Source organism: Watersipora subatra, chromosome 4 (assembly GCF_963576615.1).
Source record: "Watersipora subatra chromosome 4, tzWatSuba1.1, whole genome shotgun sequence".
NCBI lineage: Eukaryota > Metazoa > Bryozoa > Gymnolaemata > Cheilostomatida > Watersiporidae > Watersipora > Watersipora subatra.
Genome location: NC_088711.1, coordinates 12,386,562 through 12,411,570, shown reverse-complemented (window position 1 = coordinate 12,411,570; position 25,009 = coordinate 12,386,562). Strand labels below are relative to the sequence as shown.

Below are 25,009 nucleotides of genomic sequence, written 5' to 3'. Positions count from 1 at the left end.
TTTGTTTGAGAATTTCTAATCTAAAGACGAACATTTTTCTGTGAGTTCATTAACTACCACGCGAGTCATAAAACAGGTAATTAGTTGTTGATGACATTATAGCCAATCAATATTTAGATTTTCGTGATTATACAGATAATTAAAGTAGCAGCACGGTCTTTAATGTGTCTGTTCACAACCAAAACTGTATAATGTGGTTGGACCTGGTGAGGGTTGATATTTTTTTTGGTTGGCAATAAAATTCATCATTGCAATAATTATTCTTCAATTTTATGACTTCACTTACCAGACTTTCATCCTCATCAGTTACAAATTCAGTGACTAAACTGATATCCTCTTAATTTGCTTTGCCATGCTGCTCAGTCGGTGTATTAGCTATAATGAGTTTACCAGAAATTTCCCATTGAGTCCAACCACAGACGAAAATTGCCTGCATTTCTAATATGAAGATTTTATTGTGGATATCAATGAACAAAGCTATTTAATTTCACGTTTTCGCTCGTTCGTTATGATAGTTTAGTTTCGCTCATGAAATTTTCGCGAGAGGATGACATCGCGAAAATGCGAAAGTTAGATGACGCGAATACATAAGTGTCCTAGGGTATGCAAGCTTATGCAGGTGTGCGATTAATTCGAACCGCGATAGCTATGAAATCGCACAATGATGCAAATAAATCCTGTGCGCACTCCAAAGAATTGTTCGGCGCGATCGCGTGTAGGCGCAGTACCTCGCACTCCAGACATACGACATCGATCTGAATCAGGCATTATTCCTTGTTGTCGTCAGTAGTGGTATGGCAGGTACTTGTTGTATTCCATGATGCCAAGTTTGTGTGTTTTTATGGTTGGAACAAATGTTAGTCTTTGCAATTTTTTCTTTATCTGATCTCTTTAGGTTATATATACAGTTTAGTTTATGTTCAATATGTTACATTCCTTATCTATCTTTTTTTTTTACTTCATAAAGCTGTTTGCACATGCGCTCATTCACGAAACTGCCGCCATATTTGTAGAAAACGATCGTTTTTCTTTTATTTAATAGTACTTTTTGGTGTTGTTTTGATACTGTAACAAAAAAATTGTAAACAAAAACATCGCTTTCAAAAGTTCATTGCAAAAGATTCGTGTTTTTAACGATAAAATTGTCTATAAAGATGGCTGACAAAGATAAAACGACGTCACAAAAAACAAAGGATTGAAAACTTATCTTTAAATCGTCATTTCAACCTGAGACTCGTACGGCACCAAACCACTCAATCATGAACATGTGTGTCACAACTTTGAGAGTTCAAACTCCTTAAAAAGATTTCTCTTTCAGCACATTAGTCTTGAGTATGAACTAAGTTCTGCGTAAAATTTCTTATGCGCTTTACTTGGCTGCTTCGCTTGACACCATGGAGATGGCATAGTTAGAGCTCTACTCCATCTTTGCAGGCGCTGTTGATCGGAGAGGAAAAAAGCCTGTCTATGCTGAGGACTGCTCCTCCATGCTAGCTGTGACTCCCAGCGGTGATGGCACTTCTGGGCTGGTGAGTAGTGTAGTGAGTAGCGTGGCGAGTGGCGTAGCGAGTGGCGTAGTGATAACAGGCACAGCAACACAGCTACAGTAATCTCCCACTTTTTGTGGTTAATGAGGACCGGCGTCTCCTGCGATAAGTAAAAATCCGCAAAATAGAAACTAATTTTTTAAAGTATATGAATGAGCCAAGTTTTAACATCAGAACACTTAAAATCCTTTCGAAATATCTTTGATGTACTCCTTATATAATGAATAAGTAAATTGAAGTAATTTGGATTGAATTGCAGTTTTTATTTCATTTTCAGTCACATTATTTTAAGCGAGAGAACGGACCTACGTAGTAACGGGTGTAGTGTGGACTTCATCTGGCCTGTATATTCGTACTTATGATTAACTGTGTTTGCTGTGAGAAGGAAGTCACATGTTTGGAAATATATTTTATGTGTATTTACGCATGCTAATTTGGGTAGTTTTTGAAGGGATTTTTATTTTCTAATGAACGTTGTTTAACCGCGAAGTACAGCAACTGCGAAAGGTTAGCCAGAAAGTAACGAGGGATTGTTGTATATCATAACAATAGATGGACAATTCAGTATATTCAGTTGTATAGTGCTCTATGCTTTCATCTCAACTGAGGATGAACAATTCAGTATATTCAGTTGTATAGTGCTCTATGCTTTCATCTCAACTGAGGATGAACAGTTCAGTATATTCAGTTGTATAGTGCTCTATGCTTTCATCTCAACTGATGATTGACTACCTTTGCTATTGTCTGTAGGTAACAACTGATGTGACGCATCGGCCACAAAGTACTGGCTGTACTAACTCTCATTCTGGTACGAGTGCTGCTGCACCACTGGCAGCGGGAGTAATTGCTCTTGTTCTTTCTGTCAATCCTTGTCTCTCCTGGAGGGACATTCAACATCTCATTGTGCTCACATCTGTCAAGGTATGTGACCTCTCTTGACATGTGGCATACATTTCACCTACATTGGTTACTACCTCTACTACTAGCTAGTATATCAACTACCTTGGTTACTGTACTACTAGCTAGTATATCATCTACATTGGTTACTGTACTACTAGCTAGTATATCATCTACCTTGGTTACTGTACTACTAGCTAGTATATCATCTACTTTGGTTACTGTACTACTAGCTAGTATATCATCTACATTGGTTACTGTACTACTAGCTAGTATATCATCTACATTGGTTACTGTACTACTAGCTAGTATATCATCTACATTGGTTACTGTACTACTAGCTAGTATATCATCTACATTGGTTACTGTACTACTAGCTAGTATATCACCTACATTGGTTACTGTACTACTAGCTAGTATATCATCTACATTGGTTACTGTACTACTAGCTAGTATATCATCTACCTTGGTTATTGTACTACTAGCTAGTATATCAACTACCTTGGTTACTGTACTACTAGCTAGTATATCATCTACATTGGTTACTGTACTACTAACTAGTATATCAACTACCTTGGTTACTGTACTACTAGCTAGTATATCATCTACTTTGGTTACTGTACTACTAGCTAGTATATCATCTACTTTGGTTACTGTACTACTAACTAGTATATCATTTACATTGGTTACTGTACTACTAACTAGTATATCAACTACCTTGGTTACTGTACTACTAACTAGTATATCATCTACATTGGTTACTGTACTACTAGCTAGTATATCATCTACCTTGGTTACTGTACTACTAGCTAGTATATCATCTACATTGGTTACTGTACTACTAGCTAGTATATCATCTACTTTGGTTACTGTACTACTAGCTAGTATATCATCTACTTTGGTTACTGTACTACTAGCTAGTATATCATCTACTTTGGTTACTGTACTACTAGCTAGTATATCATCTACATTGGTTACTGTACTACTAGCTAGTATATCATTTACTTTGGTTACTGTACTACTAGCTAGTATATCATCTACCTTGGTTACTGTACTACTAACTAGTATATCAACTACCTTGGTTACTGTACTACTAACTAGTATATCATCTACATTGGTTACTGTAATACTAGCTAGTATATCATTTACTTTGGTTACTGTACTACTAGCTAGTATATCACCTACCTTGGTTACTGTACTACTAACTAGTATATCATTTACTTTGGTTACTGTACTACTAGCTAGTATATCACCTACCTTGGTTACTGTACTACTAACTAGTATATCAACTACCTTGGTTACTGTACTACTAACTAGTATATCATCTACATTGGTTACTGTACTACTAGCTAGTATATCATCTACTTTGGTTACTGTACTACTAGCTAGTATATCATTTACTTTGGTTACTGTACTACTAGCTAGTATATCATCTACCTTGGTTACTGTACTACTAGCTAGTATATCATTTACTTTGGTTACTGTACTACTAGCTAGTATATCATTTACTTTGGTTACTGTACTACTAGCTAGTATATCATCTACCTTGGTTACTGTACTACTAGCTAGTATATCATTTACTTTGGTTACTGTACTACTAGCTAGTATATCATTTACTTTGGTTACTGTACTACTAGCTAGTATATCATTTACTTTGGTTACTGTACTACTAGCTAGTATATCATCTACATTGGTTACTGTACTACTAGCTAGTATATCATCTACTTTGGTTACTGTACTACTAGCTAGTATATCATCTACATTGGTTACTGTACTACTAGCTAGTATATCATCTACTTTGGTTACTGTACTACTAGCTAGTATATCATCTACTTTGGTTACTGTACTACTAACTAGTATATCATCTACATTGGTTACTGTACTACTAGCTAGTATATCATCTACTTTGGTTACTGTACTACTAGCTAGTATATCAACTACATTGGTTACTGTACTACTAGCTAGTATATCATCTACTTTGGTTACTGTACTACTAACTAGTATATCATTTACTTTGGTTACTGTACTACTAGCTAGTATATCATCTACCTTGGTTACTGTACTACTAACTAGTATATCAACTACCTTGGTTACTGTACTACTAACTAGTATATCATCTACATTGGTTACTGTACTACTAGCTAGTATATCATTTACTTTGGTTACTGTACTACTAGCTAGTATATCACCTACCTTGGTTACTGTACTACTAGCTAGTATATCATCTACATTGGTTACTGTACTACTAGCTAGTATATCATCTACCTTGGTTACTGTACTACTAGCTAGTATATCAACTACCTTGGTTACTGTACTACTAGCTAGTATATCAACTACCTTGGTTACTGTACTACTAGCTAGTATATCATCTACCTTGGTTACTGTACTACTAGCTAGTATATCATCTACATTGGTTACTGTACTACTAACTAGTATATCAACTACCTTGGTTACTGTACTACTAGCTAGTATATCATCTACTTTGGTTACTGTACTACTAGCTAGTATATCATCTACTTTGGTTACTGTACTACTAACTAGTATATCATTTACATTGGTTACTGTACTACTAACTAGTATATCAACTACCTTGGTTACTGTACTACTAACTAGTATATCATCTACATTGGTTACTGTACTACTAGCTAGTATATCATCTACCTTGGTTACTGTACTACTAGCTAGTATATCATCTACCTTGGTTACTGTACTACTAGCTAGTATATCATCTACATTGGTTACTGTACTACTAACTAGTATATCAACTACCTTGGTTACTGTACTACTAGCTAGTATATCATCTACTTTGGTTACTGTACTACTAGCTAGTATATCATCTACTTTGGTTACTGTACTACTAGCTAGTATATCATCTACTTTGGTTACTGTACTACTAGCTAGTATATCATCTACATTGGTTACTGTACTACTAGCTAGTATATCATTTACTTTGGTTACTGTACTACTAGCTAGTATATCATTTACTTTGGTTACTGTACTACTAGCTAGTATATCATCTACCTTGGTTACTGTACTACTAACTAGTATATCAACTACCTTGGTTACTGTACTACTAACTAGTATATCATCTACATTGGTTACTGTAATACTAGCTAGTATATCATTTACTTTGGTTACTGTACTACTAGCTAGTATATCACCTACCTTGGTTACTGTACTACTAACTAGTATATCAACTACCTTGGTTACTGTACTACTAACTAGTATATCATCTACATTGGTTACTGTACTACTAGCTAGTATATCATTTACTTTGGTTACTGTACTACTAGCTAGTATATCACCTACCTTGGTTACTGTACTACTAGCTAGTATATCATCTACATTGGTTACTGTACTACTAGCTAGTATATCAACTACCTTGGTTACTGTACTACTAGCTAGTATATCATCTACTTTGGTTACTGTACTACTAACTAGTATATCATCTACTTTGGTTACTGTACTACTAGCTAGTATATCATCTACTTTGGTTACTGTACTACTAGCTAGTATATCATCTACATTGGTTACTGTACTACTAGCTAGTATATCAACTACCTTGGTTACTGTACTACTAGCTAGTATATCATCTACTTTGGTTACTGTACTACTAACTAGTATATCATCTACTTTGGTTACTGTACTACTAGCTAGTATATCATCTACTTTGGTTACTGTACTACTAGCTAGTATATCATCTACCTTGGTTACTGTACTACTAGCTAGTATATCAACTACCTTGGTTACTGTACTACTAGCTAGTATATCAACTACCTTGGTTACTGTACTACTAGCTAGTATATCATCTACTTTGGTTACTGTACTACTAGCTAGTATATCAACTACCTTGGTTACTGTACTACTAGCTAGTATATCATCTACCTTGGTTACTGTACTACTAGCTAGTATATCATCTACATTGGTTACTGTACTACTAGCTAGTATATCATCTACATTGGTTACTGTACTACTAGCTAGTATATCATCTACATTGGTTACTGTACTACTAGCTAGTATATCATCTACCTTGGTTACTGTACTACTAGCTAGTATATCATCTACATTGGTTACTGTACTACTAGCTAGTATATCATCTACCTTGGTTACTGTACTACTAGCTAATATATCATCTACATTGGTTACTGTACTACTTGCTAGTATATCATCTACATTGGTTACTGTACTACTAGCTAGTATATCATCTACATTGGTTACTGTACTACTAGCTAATATATCATCTACCTTGGTTACTGTACTACTAGCTAGTATATCAACTACCTTGGTTACTGTACTACTAGCTAGTATATCATCTACATTGGTTACTGTACTACTAGCTAGTATATCATCTACCTTGGTTACTGTACTACTAGCTAGTATATCATCTACCTTGGTTACTGTACTACTAGCTAGTATATCATCTACATTGGTTACTGTACTACTAGCTAGTATATCATCTACATTGGTTACTGTACTACTAGCTAGTATATCATCTACCTTGGTTACTATACTACTAGCTAGTATATCATCTACATTGCTTACTGTACTACTAGCTAGTATATCACCTACATTGGTTACTGTACTACTAGCTAGTATATCATCTACTTTGGTTACTGTACTACTAGCTAGTATATCATCTACATTGGTTACTGTAATACTAGCTAGTATATCATCTACCTTGGTTACTGTACTACTAGCTAGTATATCATCTACTTTGGTTACTGTACTACTAGCTAGTATATCAACTACCTTGGTTACTGTACTACTAGCTAGTATATCATCTACATTGGTTACTGTACTACTAGCTAGTATATCAACTACCTTGGTTACTGTACTACTAGCTAGTATATCATCTACATTGGTTACTGTACTACTAGCTAGTATATCAACTACCTTGGTTACTGTACTACTAGCTAGTATATCATCTACATCGGTTACTGTACTACTAGCTAGTATATCATCTACATTGGTTACTGTACTACTAGCTAGTATATCATCTACCTTGGTTACTGTACTACTAGCTAGTATATCATCTACATTGGTTACTGTACTACTAGCTAGTATATCATCTACCTTGGTTACTGTACTACTAGCTAGTATATCATCTACATTGGTTACTGTACTACTAGCTAGTATATCACCTACATTGGTTACTGTACTACTAGCTAGTATATCATCTACATTGGTTACTGTACTACTAGCTAGTATATCATCTACATTGGTTACTGTACTACTAGCTAGTATATCATCTACCTTGGTTACTGTACTACTAGCTAGTATATCATCTACATTGGTTACTGTACTACTAGCTAGTATATCATCTACATTGGTTACTGTACTACTAGCTAATATATCATCTACATTGGTTACTGTACTACTAGCTAGTATATCATCTACATTGGTTACTGTAATACTAACTAGTATATCAACTACCTTGGTTACTGTACTACTAACTAGTATATCATCTACATTGGTTACTGTACTACTAGCTAGTATATCACCTACTTTGCTTACTGTACTACTAGCTAGTATATCACCTACTTTGCTTACTGTACTACTAGCTAGTATATCATCTACATTGGTTACTGTACTACTAGCTAGTATATCATCTACCTTGGTTACTGTACTACTAGCTAGTATATCATCTACATTGGTTACTGTACTACTAGCTAGTATATCATCTACATTGGTTACTGTACTACTAGCTAATATATCATCTACATTGGTTACTGTACTACTAGCTAGTATATCATCTACATTGGTTACTGTAATACTAACTAGTATATCAACTACCTTGGTTACTGTACTACTAACTAGTATATCATCTACATTGGTTACTGTACTACTAGCTAGTATATCACCTACTTTGCTTACTGTACTACTAGCTAGTATATCACCTACTTTGCTTACTGTACTACTAGCTAGTATATCATCTACATTGGTTACTGTACTACTAGCTAGTATATCACCTACATTGGTTACTGTACTACTAGCTAGTATATCATCTACCTTGGTTACTGTACTACTAGCTAGTATATCATCTACTTTGGTTACTGTACTACTAGCTAGTATATCATCTACATTGGTTACTGTAATACTAGCTAGTATATCATCTACCTTGGTTACTATACTACTAGCTAGTATATCATCTACATTGCTTACTGTACTACTAGCTAGTATATCATCTACATTGCTTACTGTACTACTAGCTAGTATATCACCTACATTGCTTACTGTACTACTAGCTAGTATATCAACTACCTTGGTTACTGTACTACTAGCTAGTATATCATCTACCTTGGTTACTGTACTACTAGCTAGTATAATATTTACTCAGCATGTGATTTTTAGTTTTAAATTCGCCATTCATTTTATGCTGACCTCCAGAATATTTCGACCTCGGTGGTCGACAGCACTCTTTTACTGATGGCTGTTCGACGTCGATGTATAAAATAAAAAGTGTAGAAATAGCTTAAGAGTTTTATTCGAATAAAAGATAAAAATAAAACAATACATCAATATAGGCAACACTCAAAATACAATTGGATGAATACTTAAACCATAACTGTCACGAACAACTTTTATTTTTATTGTATTTACTAGGTAAATCAGACACGCTGATTCCGATTTTGTACTCAAAATAAAGATTAGTCCACTAACCTTCAAAGTCATTTAGGCTTTTTTAAAGCGTTTCAATATCCGTTTCGAAAACAACACAATCGGCATTACAAGCTCCGCCCATAAATATGTGACGAAACCTAGCTTTTCAGAAACGGAAGTTAGGAATGTTTAGTCCGATTTAGAATAATAGAGATGGGTGTCTTAAAACCCATTATTATCTAAATCCAGCCTGTAAAATAGTTTCAGTTTTTTATGAAAGGGATATAAACTATTTAAAATTGCTCGCAGCTTGTTACATGACGTTTAAATGGGCTGGACGCCGAGAAAAATGAGCTCAAAAAGCGCGGTTTTATCACGAGCTAGCGTTGTTATCGCACTTTTTAAATATGCAATGCTAAATAGCTTATCTACCTTTCAGAAAAGACTGATATTATTTTTAAGGCTGAATTTAGATATTAATGGATTTTAAAACACCCATCTCCATTATTCTAAATCGGTCTAAACATCCTTACGTAACTTCTGTTCCTAAAAAGCTAGGTTACGTCAAGTATTTATGGGCGGAGCTTGTTACGCCGATCGTGTTGTTTTCGAGACTGATATTAAAACGCTATAAAAAATCCTTCATTACTCTGAAAGTTAGTGGCCTAATCTTTATTTTGATTACAAAATCGGAATCAGCGTGTCTGATTTACCTAGTAAATACGATAAAAGTTGTTCGTGACAGTTATGGTTTAACATAACTAGAGAGAGAGTTGGGGGAAAAAAGAGTCAGCTTGTTAAATAATGCGTTGTCGGGTTTCTATGTTTTATCTGGGACTGTTCTAGTTTCAAATCTTTTTGACATGTGAAGCAAAAAGTAGAGTTTTTGTTCAAACACTGATTTGTTTGAGATCTGAGACGTTTGAAAATCGATATTAAACCGTTTAGATTGAATTTGTTTTCTAATCTAATAATTTAATAAGTGAACTTAGTTAAGCCTGGTTTTCATATGACAGCACAATGTTCGTGCGCGGCCCAGTGATCGTGCGCAATGCATTTCTTGGGCTGCGATGCAGTGTTTCCATAGCGCGCGTAGGCGCCATGCTTGCATTGGACAGGGTGGGTAATTTCCTTACTTTTTTGTACGGGAGACCGATCTCTTCGGAAAACAGCCCACCGTTGCGCCCTTGCGCTGTCATATGAAAACCATGCTTACTCTTTCGTACGGGAGACCGATTTCTTCGGAAAATAGCCTTCCGTTAGAATTGTGGGATAGGTTGAAAAGGTCGAGCGGTGTATTGTGGGATACATCATCGCGCGCACCCGTCGCAAGGATCCATTCCGTTAGATCCTTGCGATCAGCATACACACGTCGCGCGATCGTCTTGCGTTGACGTTTTCACATCGCAGCTGGCCTACGCATGACGTCGCGCGCCTATGGAAACCAAGCTTTACCACACTTGAAAGTTAATAATTAGATGGCTGCTGCATTAAGACTCAGTTGTATGCTGCAGGTTGATGAAGGAGACCCAGACTGGAGAACAAATGCTGCTGGCCTCAACCACAGCCACAAACATGGGTTTGGACTGATCAGTCCATGGAATATTGTCAACGCAGCTAAGGTATTACTTAACGGCTAACAAGGTTATGTAGTGACTAGCGCTACCTCCTATATGTTGTCATAATATGTTTGTCATTAACATTACTCATATCCATGTTTCATTGCTTTCTGCTCAGCCAAAATGCTTGTTCTCTAGTCTTTTTGATCAAGAGGTATAACACTAATGGACAGTTTTAACAATTTGTTTTAGTCGTGATCACCAACATCCTTGCCGTATGCAAATGGTTTTTTTCTCTCTCCTCCTCCCTCTCTCTCTCTCTCTCTCTCTCTCTCTCTCTCTTTTGTAACACAAGGAATGCTGGTAGAAATGATGCAAACATCGTGGTATAAGTTCACTACTTATCTCATATCCGATATATGAAGTCTTTTTAGCAAATGCATAGTTATATTTAGAATAACATCAAACTTTCTACCAAACTGTGAATTTCACATTTTGTGTAGTTTGATATTATTATAATAAAAGAACACCGTAGTCGGATATTTTGTGAGTCAGTAGACCCACCATCTGGTCATTTTTGGTAAGACAACTATATTATATTATTATATTGTAGTTTGCTAATGCTCTTTATCTCTGTTTAGGTATGGAAACAGGTTCCTGCTCTCTCTTCATTTACCAAAGAGGATATTCATCTATCTCAGTCTATCATGCGTGGTCAGCAGATGACTCTCTCTTATCCTGGTAGGTAACTAGTCATTCTTCTCACCCCCAGATGTTTTAGATATTTATAGCTCTTAGATACTGTCTACTGTTAGATAGCTGTCAGATACCATGTCTGAAGGATCTGAAAGACATAGACATGGTATTTAAAGGATCTAGAGTAATATGAGTCTCAGATACAATATAAACTAGTGCTACAGGATGTTTTATATTGAACCTTATATTTCACGTGATAACATCACCTGTCAAAGCAATAACCACAATGTTTGAGTACGTCATCAAAATAAAGAGATTCCAAACTACGGCGATTAACCGTTCGTTTTTGAGCTTTTAAGAGCTTGTAATCACATTTCCACATATTTTGCGCCTACAACACAGCAGAGTAAGACATGGTGAACCTTTTGATACCAAATAACTGTAACGTGAATTTTGTTGCAAGTCAACCTTCAAGAAGCTAAAAATTGATGGATTACAGAAATTAAGTAAAATTAATAAGAAGAATCATGGTTTTATTACCATAAGAAAATTTGCTGGCCCTTGTCCTTAATCCTTTCACAGGCAAGTTTTTTTGGGTTATTTGAGACCTCCTGAGCAAATTAATTTTTCAAAAATCCTTGATACACTCTTATTTATGATATTTTAAACGTATATTATGTGTTTATGATACAGGTAAATACAAATAAACGTGTTTCAAGTCAATTCTTCTCATAAATGTTTCTCTAGCTATGGTACTTTTGGAAGCATTTGCCCTTGCAGAGGCCTGATTAGTATATAAATTTCTGATAGTAGCTCGGGCACTAGCATCACTGCCACCTCCATGAGTATGAAAACTGCTACTAGCTTCTTCATCACTTTCACTCTCAGATTCCGATGCAAAATCACTCCAGTCTAAAAATCACTCCAGAAAAAGGCAATAAGCCAACCAAAAATCAATTTTTAGAAAAACGTTCGTGTGGCGACAAAATAGTCGCTTTGCCCATTGTCGCCAGTATCGCAAAACGACAATAATGTCGCTCTGCCTGCAAAAGGGTTAATGCTTCGCTGTAAACTAACGCATCACTCTTAGACAAAACACACGCATGCTCTTATTGGCACCCACCGACAGTGGCTTCTCATTGTTCCAGTAAGTGCTGAGGACTTGCAGAATCGCAACCTCAATATACTCGAGTATGTAGAAGTAACTGTAACTATCACACATGAGCAAAGAGGCAATCTGATGATAGAGTTGAAGTGCCCGAACACGGAGGACTCATCGGTTCTTGCCTCCTACAGACCTTATGATAAAGACTCGTGAGTATTAGTCAACTCTACTCTAGTTGTCTACAAGTAACTCTAGTTGTCTACAAGTAACTCTAGTTGTCTACAAGTAACTCTAGTTGTCAACAAGTAACTCTAGTTGTCTACAAGTAACACTAGTTGTCTACAAGTAACTCTAGTTGTCTACAAGTAACTCTAGTTGTCTACAAGTAACTCTAGTTGTCTACAAGTAACTCTAGTTGTCTACAAGTAACTTTAGTTGTCTACAAGTAACTCTAGTTGTCTACAAGTAACTCTAGTTGTCTACAAGTAACTCTAGTTGTCTACAAGTAACTCTAGTTGTCTACAAGTAACACACTGTTGCTAGGATATACACTATATACACTCAGTGCTAAATAGTATTTCTCTTTCAAGTGATATTGCTCGGTTATTGCCACTTGGAAGCTGAATCACTCTTATCTTGCGCTTTTGTCTTTTTAGCAAACTAGTGGTTTTACCATGGTTGGTTCGAAAAATCAAATGATTTAAATCATATTTAATCCATGATCTTTTGGGAAAAATCAATAATTTTTTCATTTTTTTACATTTTTAAAAGTTGGTACTTTTTGACAAACAATCTTGTTTTGATGTGTAATAAATCTGTAAGGGCTTTTCTATCATGAATTAGGAAGTGTGATGGAGATAATTGACTGCACGTTTAGTACAACACTACAGTTCTAGGGATGTTTGAAGTTAGGACCTGCATGTATGAGTTTATTTAATATACTTGTGAGGTAGCAAATGTCACTGGTACAATTTGCTTACCACTCTGTTTGATAAATGTGATTATAACATCAAACTCTTCACTGCAATCAGCTCAAGCATTAAAAGAGTATTCTCCATCTTTGATTTTGTTCATTCAAAAATGAGAAACCAGATACATAGTAAAAAGACCGGCGAAGTAGTATTTATATTTATAATGATCAACCGCAGCAACCACACCGAAGAATAATGTGCTTAAATATATCGTAATGCTTTTGTCTTTGACTTTTATTCGTACTCTGTGTGAAACTGTTAGCAGCTCTACTACACTAACTTACATGTAGTTTGTACATTATGATTTTATATAGCTGTTGGATGCAAGCGGCATAAGAATTTGTTAAATTAAGGCTGTTAGGCCTATGGTCTCTGATCTGTAGCACTGTTTATTCCTTATTTAGCTTAATGGTAATTGTTTTTGTTTTGTTCATTTCGAATGCGCTTTACACAAATGTGTCTTTTTCACTTATAAACTTTAAAAATGGTCAAAATCAACCATGTATCACATACTTGTAGTTAATAGTTATCAATTTCTGCATTCATTTAATTTGCTCTTGTTACTCCAGGAAAAAAGGCTTTCAAGCGTGGACGTTCTCTACGGTAAAGTGCTGGGGTGAAAGGCCTGCTGGATTATACCAGCTCGTTATCACTGACAAGAGCTCCGGCAGTTTAACCCCTTATCGCTCGGGTACTCTTGAAACCTGGTCTCTTTCTCTGCATGGCTCAAGCCTCACTCCTGAACGGTATCAAGCGCAGATAAAGTAAGTAGCCCATATTTTATATTATCACATTGAGCTCGTATAACCTATCTTCAGTCAGAATAGCCTGTTGAACATAAATGAACTGTGATGATTAGTGTTTTCATGATTTTTGAGTGGCTGTTATTCCAAGACTTAGTCTTTTTAGATCGATATAATATCATTGTTAGTTCAGGTTGCCTAATCTGACTAAAGAACCACTCAAAAGATATTTTAGTAGGACATGTTATTTGTAAAAAGTTAACACAAAAAACTCATGCTATTTGTTTATAGAAAACAGGCTTTAGTTACATTTTGAAGTTTTATTTAATAGAATTGCTATAGGAAACTCACACCGTTTTGAGAAACCATGCGGCTCAACATGGTATTCAAGGCAGATAACTGCATTGTCAATTGCATTGGAATAACAAAATATTAGGTACTGCATCTTAATTGCATCGGTTCATGGAAACTCAATGATACTCTTGCAAGCATCCTATCTGTGACATATACTACTACGTAATCTTGAGTACGAGCAGTAACGCAGGTCAATAACAAATAGAAAGTACTGTCATAGTAGTTATATAGCTGACTATCTATTCCAGTAAATGAACACATTTCATGCTATTAGCCGCACTGCATATATTTATTTTCTTCTAAGATCGAGTAGAACTTGGTTTAAGATAGACTAATATTTGCCATAAAAACAAATCTCATTAGGAAAGTATATACGGGTACATTATTATCGCATCTACTTTTTTGAGAATGTATGTCTCGGGATTCAAGGCTATGGAGTTTTGCTGTGTTTCAATACAAACTGCTCATATATTATGTCACAGTCGCAATGGTTTAAATGTCAGCAGTTTACTATTAGCTAATATTGCATGTCCTTAAAATCTTTTTATCAAACTTATTCAAATATTAGAAAAACAACAGGTGCAAAATCTCCCATCTTAGCTTTTCTAGAAATATGCAAATAATCAACTTTTTTTATTTTTTTAAATATAAGCTTATATGATGGATTTGTAGGCTACATCTGAACACATTATTGCATTCAGGTCATATTGAGGAAAGCGAGTCTGAAATTGGTTTTAACATAAAATATGAAGAGGTTATTACTATAGTGTAATTAATTGGTTACAACTCAATATCAGTCTTTTCTACAGTAAGCTGTGACAAGTATGGTAGTCTTAATTTTGGAAGGCTTTATTTCATTCTTAGCAATAAAAGAAAACAATAATATTTAGTCGTATGCGAAATAAACTGTACCTTTGTTGGCAAACTAAAATTCTCATTCACAACATTGTCAGCCATAGTGAATTTAGTCAATGGCCATACATTATATATTAAATTTGTCCTGATTTCAAATATGTAATCCAAGCAGCTGTACAATTATGTATTTGAATGATTTTGCAGGCTAAATTCTGAACATTTCGTTTTTTACAGATAAGACATGTACAGATAAGATCACACCACATACATTTTTTGCTTATTTCAAGTCATACGTGTATACAACTTGAAAACAATAATTTATATTTGTTATATTCAGTGACGCTTATGAGTCTCGATCCGGTCACTATCTTCGTATCAACAAGTCAGTTGAATGCAAGCCACCACTCTATGATGTCAATGAGCCTCAACAGAGTGTGCATACTAAAGTATTGCAAGTAAGTGTCAACTCTGATTGCGTGTGTGTGTGTGCGTGCGTGTGTGCGTACAGTTAGAAAGCTCTAGTCCTGTCTCTCTACTCTCAGTCTCAAGGCTCGCGGGCTCAAAAGAACTCAGTCTGCCAATTACAGTTTATGCATCAGAATCTTTAAATAGACAACTTTAGCTGTGATAAGTAACTCTATTGTTAGCTACGTCAATATGATAAGTAACTCTATTGTTAGCTATGTCAATTCCAACAAAGTCACACCACAATATACCTCAAAATGTCGGTCTGTATCGGAACATATATGTTGTACGTAATAAATTGTTGGTGTACTAGCACTATAAACAAGGTAAGAATGAGACGGATTGGATAATCATTTATTCCTATTTAAAAGTATACTTACTTTATCGGTTGACTTCTCTTCTCTTGTGTACAGTATTTTAGTGCTGTTTTAAACTAATGAACATCCCACTTTTCTGCATGTATTAACTCATAAAGAAGTAACATACAAAGTTTGAAGGAGTATGACCACAATAAACTCATCAGTTTTTTTAATAACTTTTGCCTCCATTTGTTGAACTCCTATGCAGGCGGGCTACAATGGATAAAAAGCTTTGCAGGAACCTTCATTGCCCGCTACATCAAATATTATTTAAACTGTTTTACTTTTGTAGATCATAGTAATAGTGGGATCATTTCTAACCATAGCAACTATATTTAATCTGGTGGAGGACTACGTAAACAAGACAACTTCTCTCTCGACAGACCAACAAACCCTGCTGAATAACAAAATTAAAACTTGCATAAATCCAAATGGTGCTATAGAATTCAACTGCGTGAATACTTCAGTGCATATTCCGTTAGATGATACGGGTCCTGCAGCCGCATCTCCTCATAGTACTGATGAAGAAGACTATACGGATGCCAGCTCCAATCTTGAGACAACGGCTCTTCTCGTGCCTGGCTAGTCTCTTGCCTCTTGTGCATATAACAATAAAAAAAAAATTTATACTTGACATTTGTACGATTTTTCAGCTTTATAATTTCTCATTAGAATCGGATGAGTAATTATTCCCATTGAATTTACTCATCATTCTTTGTGCATAGCTTTTGAAAGCACTCAGCTGGCTGACATCACATTAGTATTGTAGATTATCTTTGGTACGACTTAACCGTACCAAATCATAGCCAGAGGGTCTATTTGAAGGCAAATCACTTATGAAATTATGAAGTTATTTTATTGCCTAGTTGTTTACACTCTCTAGTAGATGTTTATTATTTACCATCTGAAGCCATCCATTCTGTATTTAACATTTAGACATTTCTCAACATGATACTTAAAAGATTTTATATCAAAAAATATTTCTGTTAGGGAAGATATTACCACCATTCGGTTGTACACGCATTTGTATACTATAATAAATTTGCCATAAGCTGACTTTGCCATTTTAATATGGTCACTTCTAACACTTATCATTTTAGTTTTGGTTTGTTTAGAATCGTAAATTAAATTAAAGTTGGGCTATAAAAATTTTCAATGTAGGTTACATTGCAAAGGTAATTCCATCCAAAGGTGCTTCCAGGGAATATGAGTGCGTATCACTCAAATTGGTTGAATAGCAGCGGGATAAAAGTGGTATCGCCTCAGTTGGTTTAGAAGTGATGGAATAAAAGTGAATATCATTTCACCTAGTTTCAGAGTAGAAGCCTTTCAGGTTTACAACTGGATTATTGTTTGAGCCTAAACTTGTTTCAGTGAGCCATTAGCGCAAAATTTATTTTCTCCGATAGCACTAAACTGAGACTCTACCACAAATATAATGCTGTATTCTTATAGCTGACCTTGCAAACATCGAATTTCATTATCGGTGGATGTTCTACTAAGTAAACCAACAGCTTCTAAACCAAATCGCTTAATCATGTAATAGTCGAAGCCGCAAAAAATTTTGAAAAAAACTTTTAGCTAACGCAAATCTACCTAAGAAACAACAGATAACTGCATGTTATCTGTTGGTATCGAATTCAAAATATTACTTATTATTATGTAAGCTCATAAGTTCGCTTTTATATTCAGTCTCAGCGGTGCGCACTGTCTCTACGTCAACAATCATTTTGTCACACGTCACTCAGTCCTTTAAACATCTGCCTTGTTAGCTGAGAACTAGTAACCCGCAAGATGGCTTCAATATCTGGAAGCTTAGGACAGTACAAACCTTTGCACAGAAGTCAGTTAATAGAGTCCGCCTATGACCTTGGTAATATGAGGAGCAGCAACCAACTGGAAGCTGAGATCCTACGCAAGGTTAGCTTTTGAATTGTAAGATGTTTCTGACAAACTTGAAGTTTTTGTAAACGATTTTTAATCAAAAATAAAAGTATAGAGTTATTTACTCAACCTCTCACAAGTGTACATTAGAGATCACCTAAGGGCTGATATCCCTATATAACAGGGATATCAGCCCTTAGGGATATAACAGGGATATATGTTGTTATATCACCCCTGTATAACAGGGATGATATAACAACATTTACTTAAAGCAGTTGTTAAAATTATAACATAAAATTTTAAGTTTAAAAGTTATGAAAAATTTAGTTTCTTGTTATTTGATTGTATGAGCAAAATAATTTTCAATGTAAAACAAAATGCTAAAGATTGTTTAAGAACCGATAGCCAATTATAGAATTTAATGGTATGATATGAATTTAATAATTGGAATAAAAATTTAATATGTATAATTTTTTAAACACTACTACACACATCAAGTGCAACTGGTTAAATTTTCATAGCTCTATAAACACTCCTTATATGGCAAGTAGTTATAGTAATGGATGCAATAAAAAATAAATACATTTGTGAATTGAACAATCTTAGCTTAAACTGACACAACAGGCAACAAAGGTTGGGCAAGTCTTGATGCAGTTATTGCTATAAAATGTGTCAATGAACTCCTACCATTACATACTTATGTAGGGGCAACTGCATCTAACAAGTAATATTCTAAATGTTTAGCTGGAGAAAAACCTGTCAGAGATGACGAACCGTTTGGCAACAAATGTGGAGGAAAGCTCGCCATCAGAAATCAGGGTACAAGAGTTTAACAACTTACTTCTTGAAAGTACATCTAGAACCTATTGTATTTGTTCAGACAATATCAACATCTATTTTAGATTTGCATATAATATAATAAAAAACAAATGTTCATATAAGCATACCAATAGAACCATGTAACCATGATTACAAAAGTTATAAAGTTATTCAGATCCACCTAGTTACATGTTGAGACAATCATTATATTATTACTGTGTGATATTTTCTGTTAAGGCCTCGCTCTTAGAAAGCCACCAAAAATTTGCTGGCATCTCCAGATTTCCTTAATGTGCTGTGATGATTTTTGACAGTACCTTCCTCGTTGTACTCCCGCTCTCTGCTAATACAGTTTCAAAAAAACTATTATTATTGTCAAGTGTGCTTTGCTTAGAGTTTACCATCAAGATTAGAATTTGGAGGAAGCAAAATTACAATCACTGTTGAAACCCACCTACACAAAGAAAGGCATCACCTTACACCACTGTCTATCAAAAAGAGCAAACAGAAACAAAAAGCAGCAAAGAGAGACACTCTCACCGTAGCTGACGTCTCGGAGTTATCGTTCAACTCCCGAGTTAAAAGGTACAGTTAATCATATATAGAAATGGCCATTTAAGATAAATCATTGACTACACAACTATATTTGGACTATCAAACTTAGTTAAATTGTAATGGAACAAATCTTTTCGCATGCTATTCAATGTAGGTTTGAATCAGGTGGACTTCACCCTAGACATCACCAGATGTCAAGGCAACCAATTAAATATGAATCAACACCAACGCAGTCACCACAGAGTTCTGTTACAGCGGCTCAGCATACAGCTGCTGCAGTACCAAAAATGATCTGCAAAGACTGGAAGGTGAGGTCTTACTTTTAACATTGCAATTTGTAATTGTAACAAAACTGAAACTTCAAACAAACTATTAGAACACTTAGCACCATGCATGGCTATACGGAAGAAAGAGTAGGTGAGGTCTATGGCTATATGGAAAAGTGAATAGGTGAGGTCTATGGCTATATGGAAGAATGAGTAGGTGAGGCCTATGGCTATATGGAAGAGTGAGTAGGTGAGATCTATGGCTAAATGGAAGAGTGAGTAGGTGAGGTAAATGGCTATATGGAAGAATGAGTAGGTGAGGTCTATGGCTATATGGAAGAGTGAGTAGGTGAGATCTATGGCTATATGGAAGAGTGAGTAAGTGAGGTCTATGGCTATATGGAAGAGTGAGTAAGTGAGGTCTATGGCTATATAGAAGAGTGAGTAGGTGAGATCTATGGCTATATGGAAGAATGAGTAGGTGAGGTCTATGGCTATATGGAAGAGTGAGTAGGTGAGATCTATGGCTATATGGAAGAGTGAGTAAGTGAGGTCTATGGCTATATGGAAGAGTGAGTAGGTGAGGTCTATGGCTAAATGGAAGAGTGAGTAGGTGAGATCTATGGCTATATGGAAGAGTGAGTAAGTGAGGTCTATGGCTATATGGAAGAGTGAGTAAGTGAGGTCTATGGCTATATAGAAGAGTGAGTAGGTGAGATCTATGGCTATATGGAAGAATGAGTAGGTGAGGTCTATGGCTATATGGAAGAGTGAGTAGGTGAGGTCTATGGCTATATGGAAGAATGAGTAGGTGAGGTCTATGGCTGTATGGAAGAGTGAGTAGGTGAGGTCTATGGCTATATGGAAGGGTGAGTAAGTGAGGTCTATGGCTAAATATATTAATAGTTAATACCATAATATATGAAATATTATGCTTTATCCAAAAAATGACTTCTTGATGAGAACATAAGAGCCTGAAAACACAGTTTAGTTCCTAAAAGTGGTTGAGCGCAGAAAAAGGTTAGATTTTGAATTTGGTTGGTTTAATTAATATTTAAATAAGAAGTACCTGTCGACATTCTGCTTTGTCAAGTTATTTTATATTTTGTGTCTCATTAACATGCAATTTGCACGAAACCTAAATGTATCAATAACGTTTTTCGTATAAATATATTGATAATAACTTTTTGAATTCTATAAAAAAGGAAATAGCTGTTAATAGAATTAGCCACTTTTGCTGAAATATGAGTAGTTCAACTTTTAAATAACTAAATAAACCTAGCCATACAACGGCTATATTAAATTTCAATAGGTTTGAAAGGCCATGGGCAAATATAATCTAGAGCATTAATTAGGCCAGTATGCATACTTCACGTATTTACATTACGGTATGTAGCACAAAATTATATAAACACTAACAGTAAGTCTAGCAATGCTCGAGATTTTTGTTATTTTAAAACAAATAACCAGCAGGTGGGTGTTTAAGAGGCTGGTTCACAGAAATCAGATGGAGCTTCGAACCCAAATATTTTTAGCAAACTGGTGGAAGGCACGGAGCATAAGGGCGTGAAGGTTGGATAATGTTGGCCATAAAAATGCGGAAAACATAGCATTTCAGCCGACTAACGGACACACAATGATACAGGGGTGTTTACTAACATAGACATTTAGTTAGTTAATAATTTAAACAGAACATAATTTTATTGTATTACTTAGTCTACATGACCATATCTTTGTCTCATACTCAATATAGAAAGTGATATTTAGACAATGAATCTGTGTATGATAACACCATAACAACATAATAATGTTATGGAGGCTTTGTAAAAACAGAAAAGCACGATAACATGACAATAACAAGCCAGAGCAAGATTTTAGTGAATTTAATATTTACGCAAAAAATTTGTATTACGTGTCTAGTCAATGCTTGCCTAGATCATTCGCCTAGATAATGCATTAACGATCCAACTCTTCATGTTTTAAATTCAATACAAGTTTCTTTTGCTCTTAAATGATCAATTAGTAAAAGCTCGGTGACTCGATGATGAAATGAGTTTGGTATGATATAAGTTAAAAATAGAGATGCTCAATTAAAGGAAAAGATTTACTGCAAAAACATAGAAAACTTTTAATTTTTAAATCTATAATAACTATTTTATAAAAAAAATTTAATTAAAAAACCATTTCCATTAAACGATATTACATACACTTACAGTAATTAAAATTTTAGACATAATATCGGGACTTGACTCCGGTGGTACACAAATAGTAATGAATGTATTGCTAGGGTTGAATGGAGGTCTGAATTTTGTTCGGCAACATTGTCTCAGTTATTTAGTACATGAAGTCTGATTAAGCTTGCATGAGCCATATTCACAGCCTATCAGCTAATAGCATGCTACTAGCTACTACAACTGATATGCTTAAAGAGTGTCACATAAAACTAGAGAATGGTGGCCTTTTACTTGGACAAATTTACTAGTAAATGTCCATCATGCAACGTCAAATTTGTGAGCTCAACTTACAACACCAATAACGTAACAGATTCATGCCAACTTTGGTATGAAAAAATAGATATTTATAGAATTGGTGACAGGTAGGAATGACTTGGTTAGTAGGATAAGTTCAGGTTACTGCTATTTTATATGAAGTGACACTACTACCTATATTGAGCTGAGACAACATGGAAGAAGTGAGTAGTTACTAGCAGATTGAGGATAAGGAATCAGCCATTATCTTCTCAAGCATGAGTCTGATCTAATTATTGCCGTTTGTTGTATATTTCTCCATACAATAAATGTTAGAAGCCGTCGTTGGTGGCAGCAGCATTCACTATTGCTATTGCATGATTTATGGCATTTGTGTAAAATGGCAGCGAGAAGGACATTGCCGCAATGAAATTTTGACTCTTGCACAAATGAAAGCAAAGACAGAAATGAAGGAGCAGGAGAACAGAATTGGTCCAGGAACTTATGACTTAACTCATGGAAATATATGTAACAGCAGACAGAAAGGTTTGTTCCAATTATAGAGTTACCACAAGTTCTCGTGAAACATAATAACAGATAAAGATGACATTGCTAAATGCACGTAATATAAAAACTAGAAATGTGGATGCCTATGAGACATAGAGGTGTTATGGATTTGTTTCGTATGGTTAGACAAACAGAACAGAAAACATGACCAGTTAAAAAACAAACCCCATCTTGCATGGCAATGGGGTCGTCTGCACAAGAAACTGCTACAGAAGTCAATGGTAGTACCAGGAGTTGGCACACATCAGCCCGTAGTCCCCAAACGCCCGTGTAACCAGGTCTTGGGCACCTTTGATTTTGGTGAGTAGCTAAAGTAGTCCATGTTTGACATCTAAAAGGAAACGCTCTGCATCCGTAAATTATTCAGTTGTAATTGTGTTAGTTTACATGGTAGGAAGAGCGCAGGTGGTCTCACCACCGCTTGGTGAACAGACAATGCCATGAATTCCAGCCGGTAGCTGCAGCTGCATAATTTTTAAACAATGTATACATTTGGTAACCAAATCATATTTAGCTTTGTACAAATCCGATATTTTCAATTCCATATCAGATAGTGGGAAAGGAAAAGAGACAACAACAACAGGTTCTGGCTTACCACCTAATGCCTATCAACATACCAGTTCCATAGACAAACTGCTGCAAAAGATCTGCAGTTTGAAGGGACCTTATCAACTCTTTCACGGAAAGAGAAGCCATCAGATAAACACAGGCTCTTGTCGTAAACATTCCATAGCGTACACATCTGACCAGCCACATCTAGCATCAGGTAAAATGCGTATAAGAATAAATAAATGACTTGAGTTGATAAAAACCAGTCACAAGTAAACACCAGCTGCGAGTATATAAGCAATGATGAGGAAAGCCAGGTTCACATTGAATGCTGTTTGTACCCTGTTCAACTTATTAGGCTTACATTATTATCATATCTTCTCACGAATGCTTAATCTTAGCACAGATCTAGAATCGACCGAAACCAAGAAGGTCAGCAGAAAAATTATATAGGTCGAGGTTGGCACAGTGAAATGTTTTTTAGAATTAATTATTTTTGCTAGTAATCAAAAAATATCTAGCGATTAGACATAACAACAATTTGACTTTTCAGGTATTCATGCATTTTCAATGTCTGTTGGCACACGTCCGTCACAAGCAACAGTGCTTGGAATCGATATTCATTCACAGCTATGGCCGCCTTAGTTGCTTCTGTCGACATGCATGAGAACATTAATTCATCATATGCACTTCTTTACGGATAACACTCAGTGTACTAGCTACGGTAATTATGAGACAATAAAACAAACTAATGAAGGATCAACCACTAAATCATAAACATTTCCTAAAACAATTCAAATGCAGTCATCTAAATTAGAAAATATGATATTGAGATGACCACCGAGGCGCCATTTGACACAATATTCCTGTTGATTGAGTTACCACTGTGGCATCCTACAACAGGTGCATGTCTAATACACCAATTTCAGCCTCTGACCCCATCATTTTCCTCTCAGCCCTTCATTCAAATGCGGTTTACAGTTAGCAAGGGTTTATTAAGGTTACCTCCTCAGTATCATACTCAATTTTGTGCTCACCTCATAAAAAAGACAAATGTTGAGACAGGCATGCCTCAGATTATCTGAATGTGTTTGTGAATTTAGGAGCGTATGACCCAAAATCCACGAGAAGAACCATGACTGTACCAGTTTACAATACTCGCAGGCAGAGCAACAAGCCGGTGCCAACCAGTATTATTCTCGAACAAGAGTGCGGTGAACCTGCGGAGCTAAGGGGTGAGCATATGTAGTGAAAGATCATCTTTGCTCAAACTTGCATCTCCTTATTCCTTTAAAAGGGCTACTGGAAGCAAGGTAAGGAGCAGGTAGATAGCATAGACTAGTCTATATTACTAACAAGGGAAGGAACAGGTTGATTGTGTAGGATCAATGATATACAGCCCCCCCCCCATGGGGGCTGTATATCATTGGTAGGATACTCTATATTGTTTACAGGGTAAGGCGCAGGTAGATAGCATTGATTAGTCTATATTATTAACAAGGTAAGGAGCAGGTTGATAGTGTAGACGACTCGATATTGTTTACAAGGTATAGAGCCAGTAGATAGTGTAGACCACTCTACAATGTTAGCAAGGTAAGGAGCAGGTAGATAGCATTGACTAATCTATATTGTTTACAAGGTAAGGAGCAGGTAGATAGTGTAGACAGAGTCTATATTGGTGGCAGAGTTAGGATCAGGTAGGAACAGGTGAAAGCAGGTAACTATTAACAGTAATGAGGCACTGTAAGAG

At 35.6% G+C, this 25,009-nt stretch overlaps 1 protein-coding gene across 1 annotated transcript in view; it reads left to right on the top strand.

Annotated features, from left to right (window-relative positions):
- Positions 1 to 17,207, top strand: part of LOC137392747 (proprotein convertase subtilisin/kexin type 7-like) — a 30,389-nt gene extending 13,182 nt beyond the window's left edge. Inside the window, exons 7-14 of the mRNA XM_068079069.1 lie at positions 1,435 to 1,529; positions 2,298 to 2,468; positions 10,559 to 10,666; positions 11,245 to 11,344; positions 12,448 to 12,613; positions 13,945 to 14,139; positions 15,665 to 15,782; positions 16,444 to 17,207. Coding sequence (XP_067935170.1) covers positions 1,435 to 1,529; positions 2,298 to 2,468; positions 10,559 to 10,666; positions 11,245 to 11,344; positions 12,448 to 12,613; positions 13,945 to 14,139; positions 15,665 to 15,782; positions 16,444 to 16,737 — 1,247 coding nt within the window. The 3' untranslated portion in view covers positions 16,738 to 17,207. The remainder of the gene's footprint in view (positions 1 to 1,434; positions 1,530 to 2,297; positions 2,469 to 10,558; positions 10,667 to 11,244; positions 11,345 to 12,447; positions 12,614 to 13,944; positions 14,140 to 15,664; positions 15,783 to 16,443) is intronic.
- Positions 17,208 to 25,009: the final 7,802 nt, after the last annotated feature.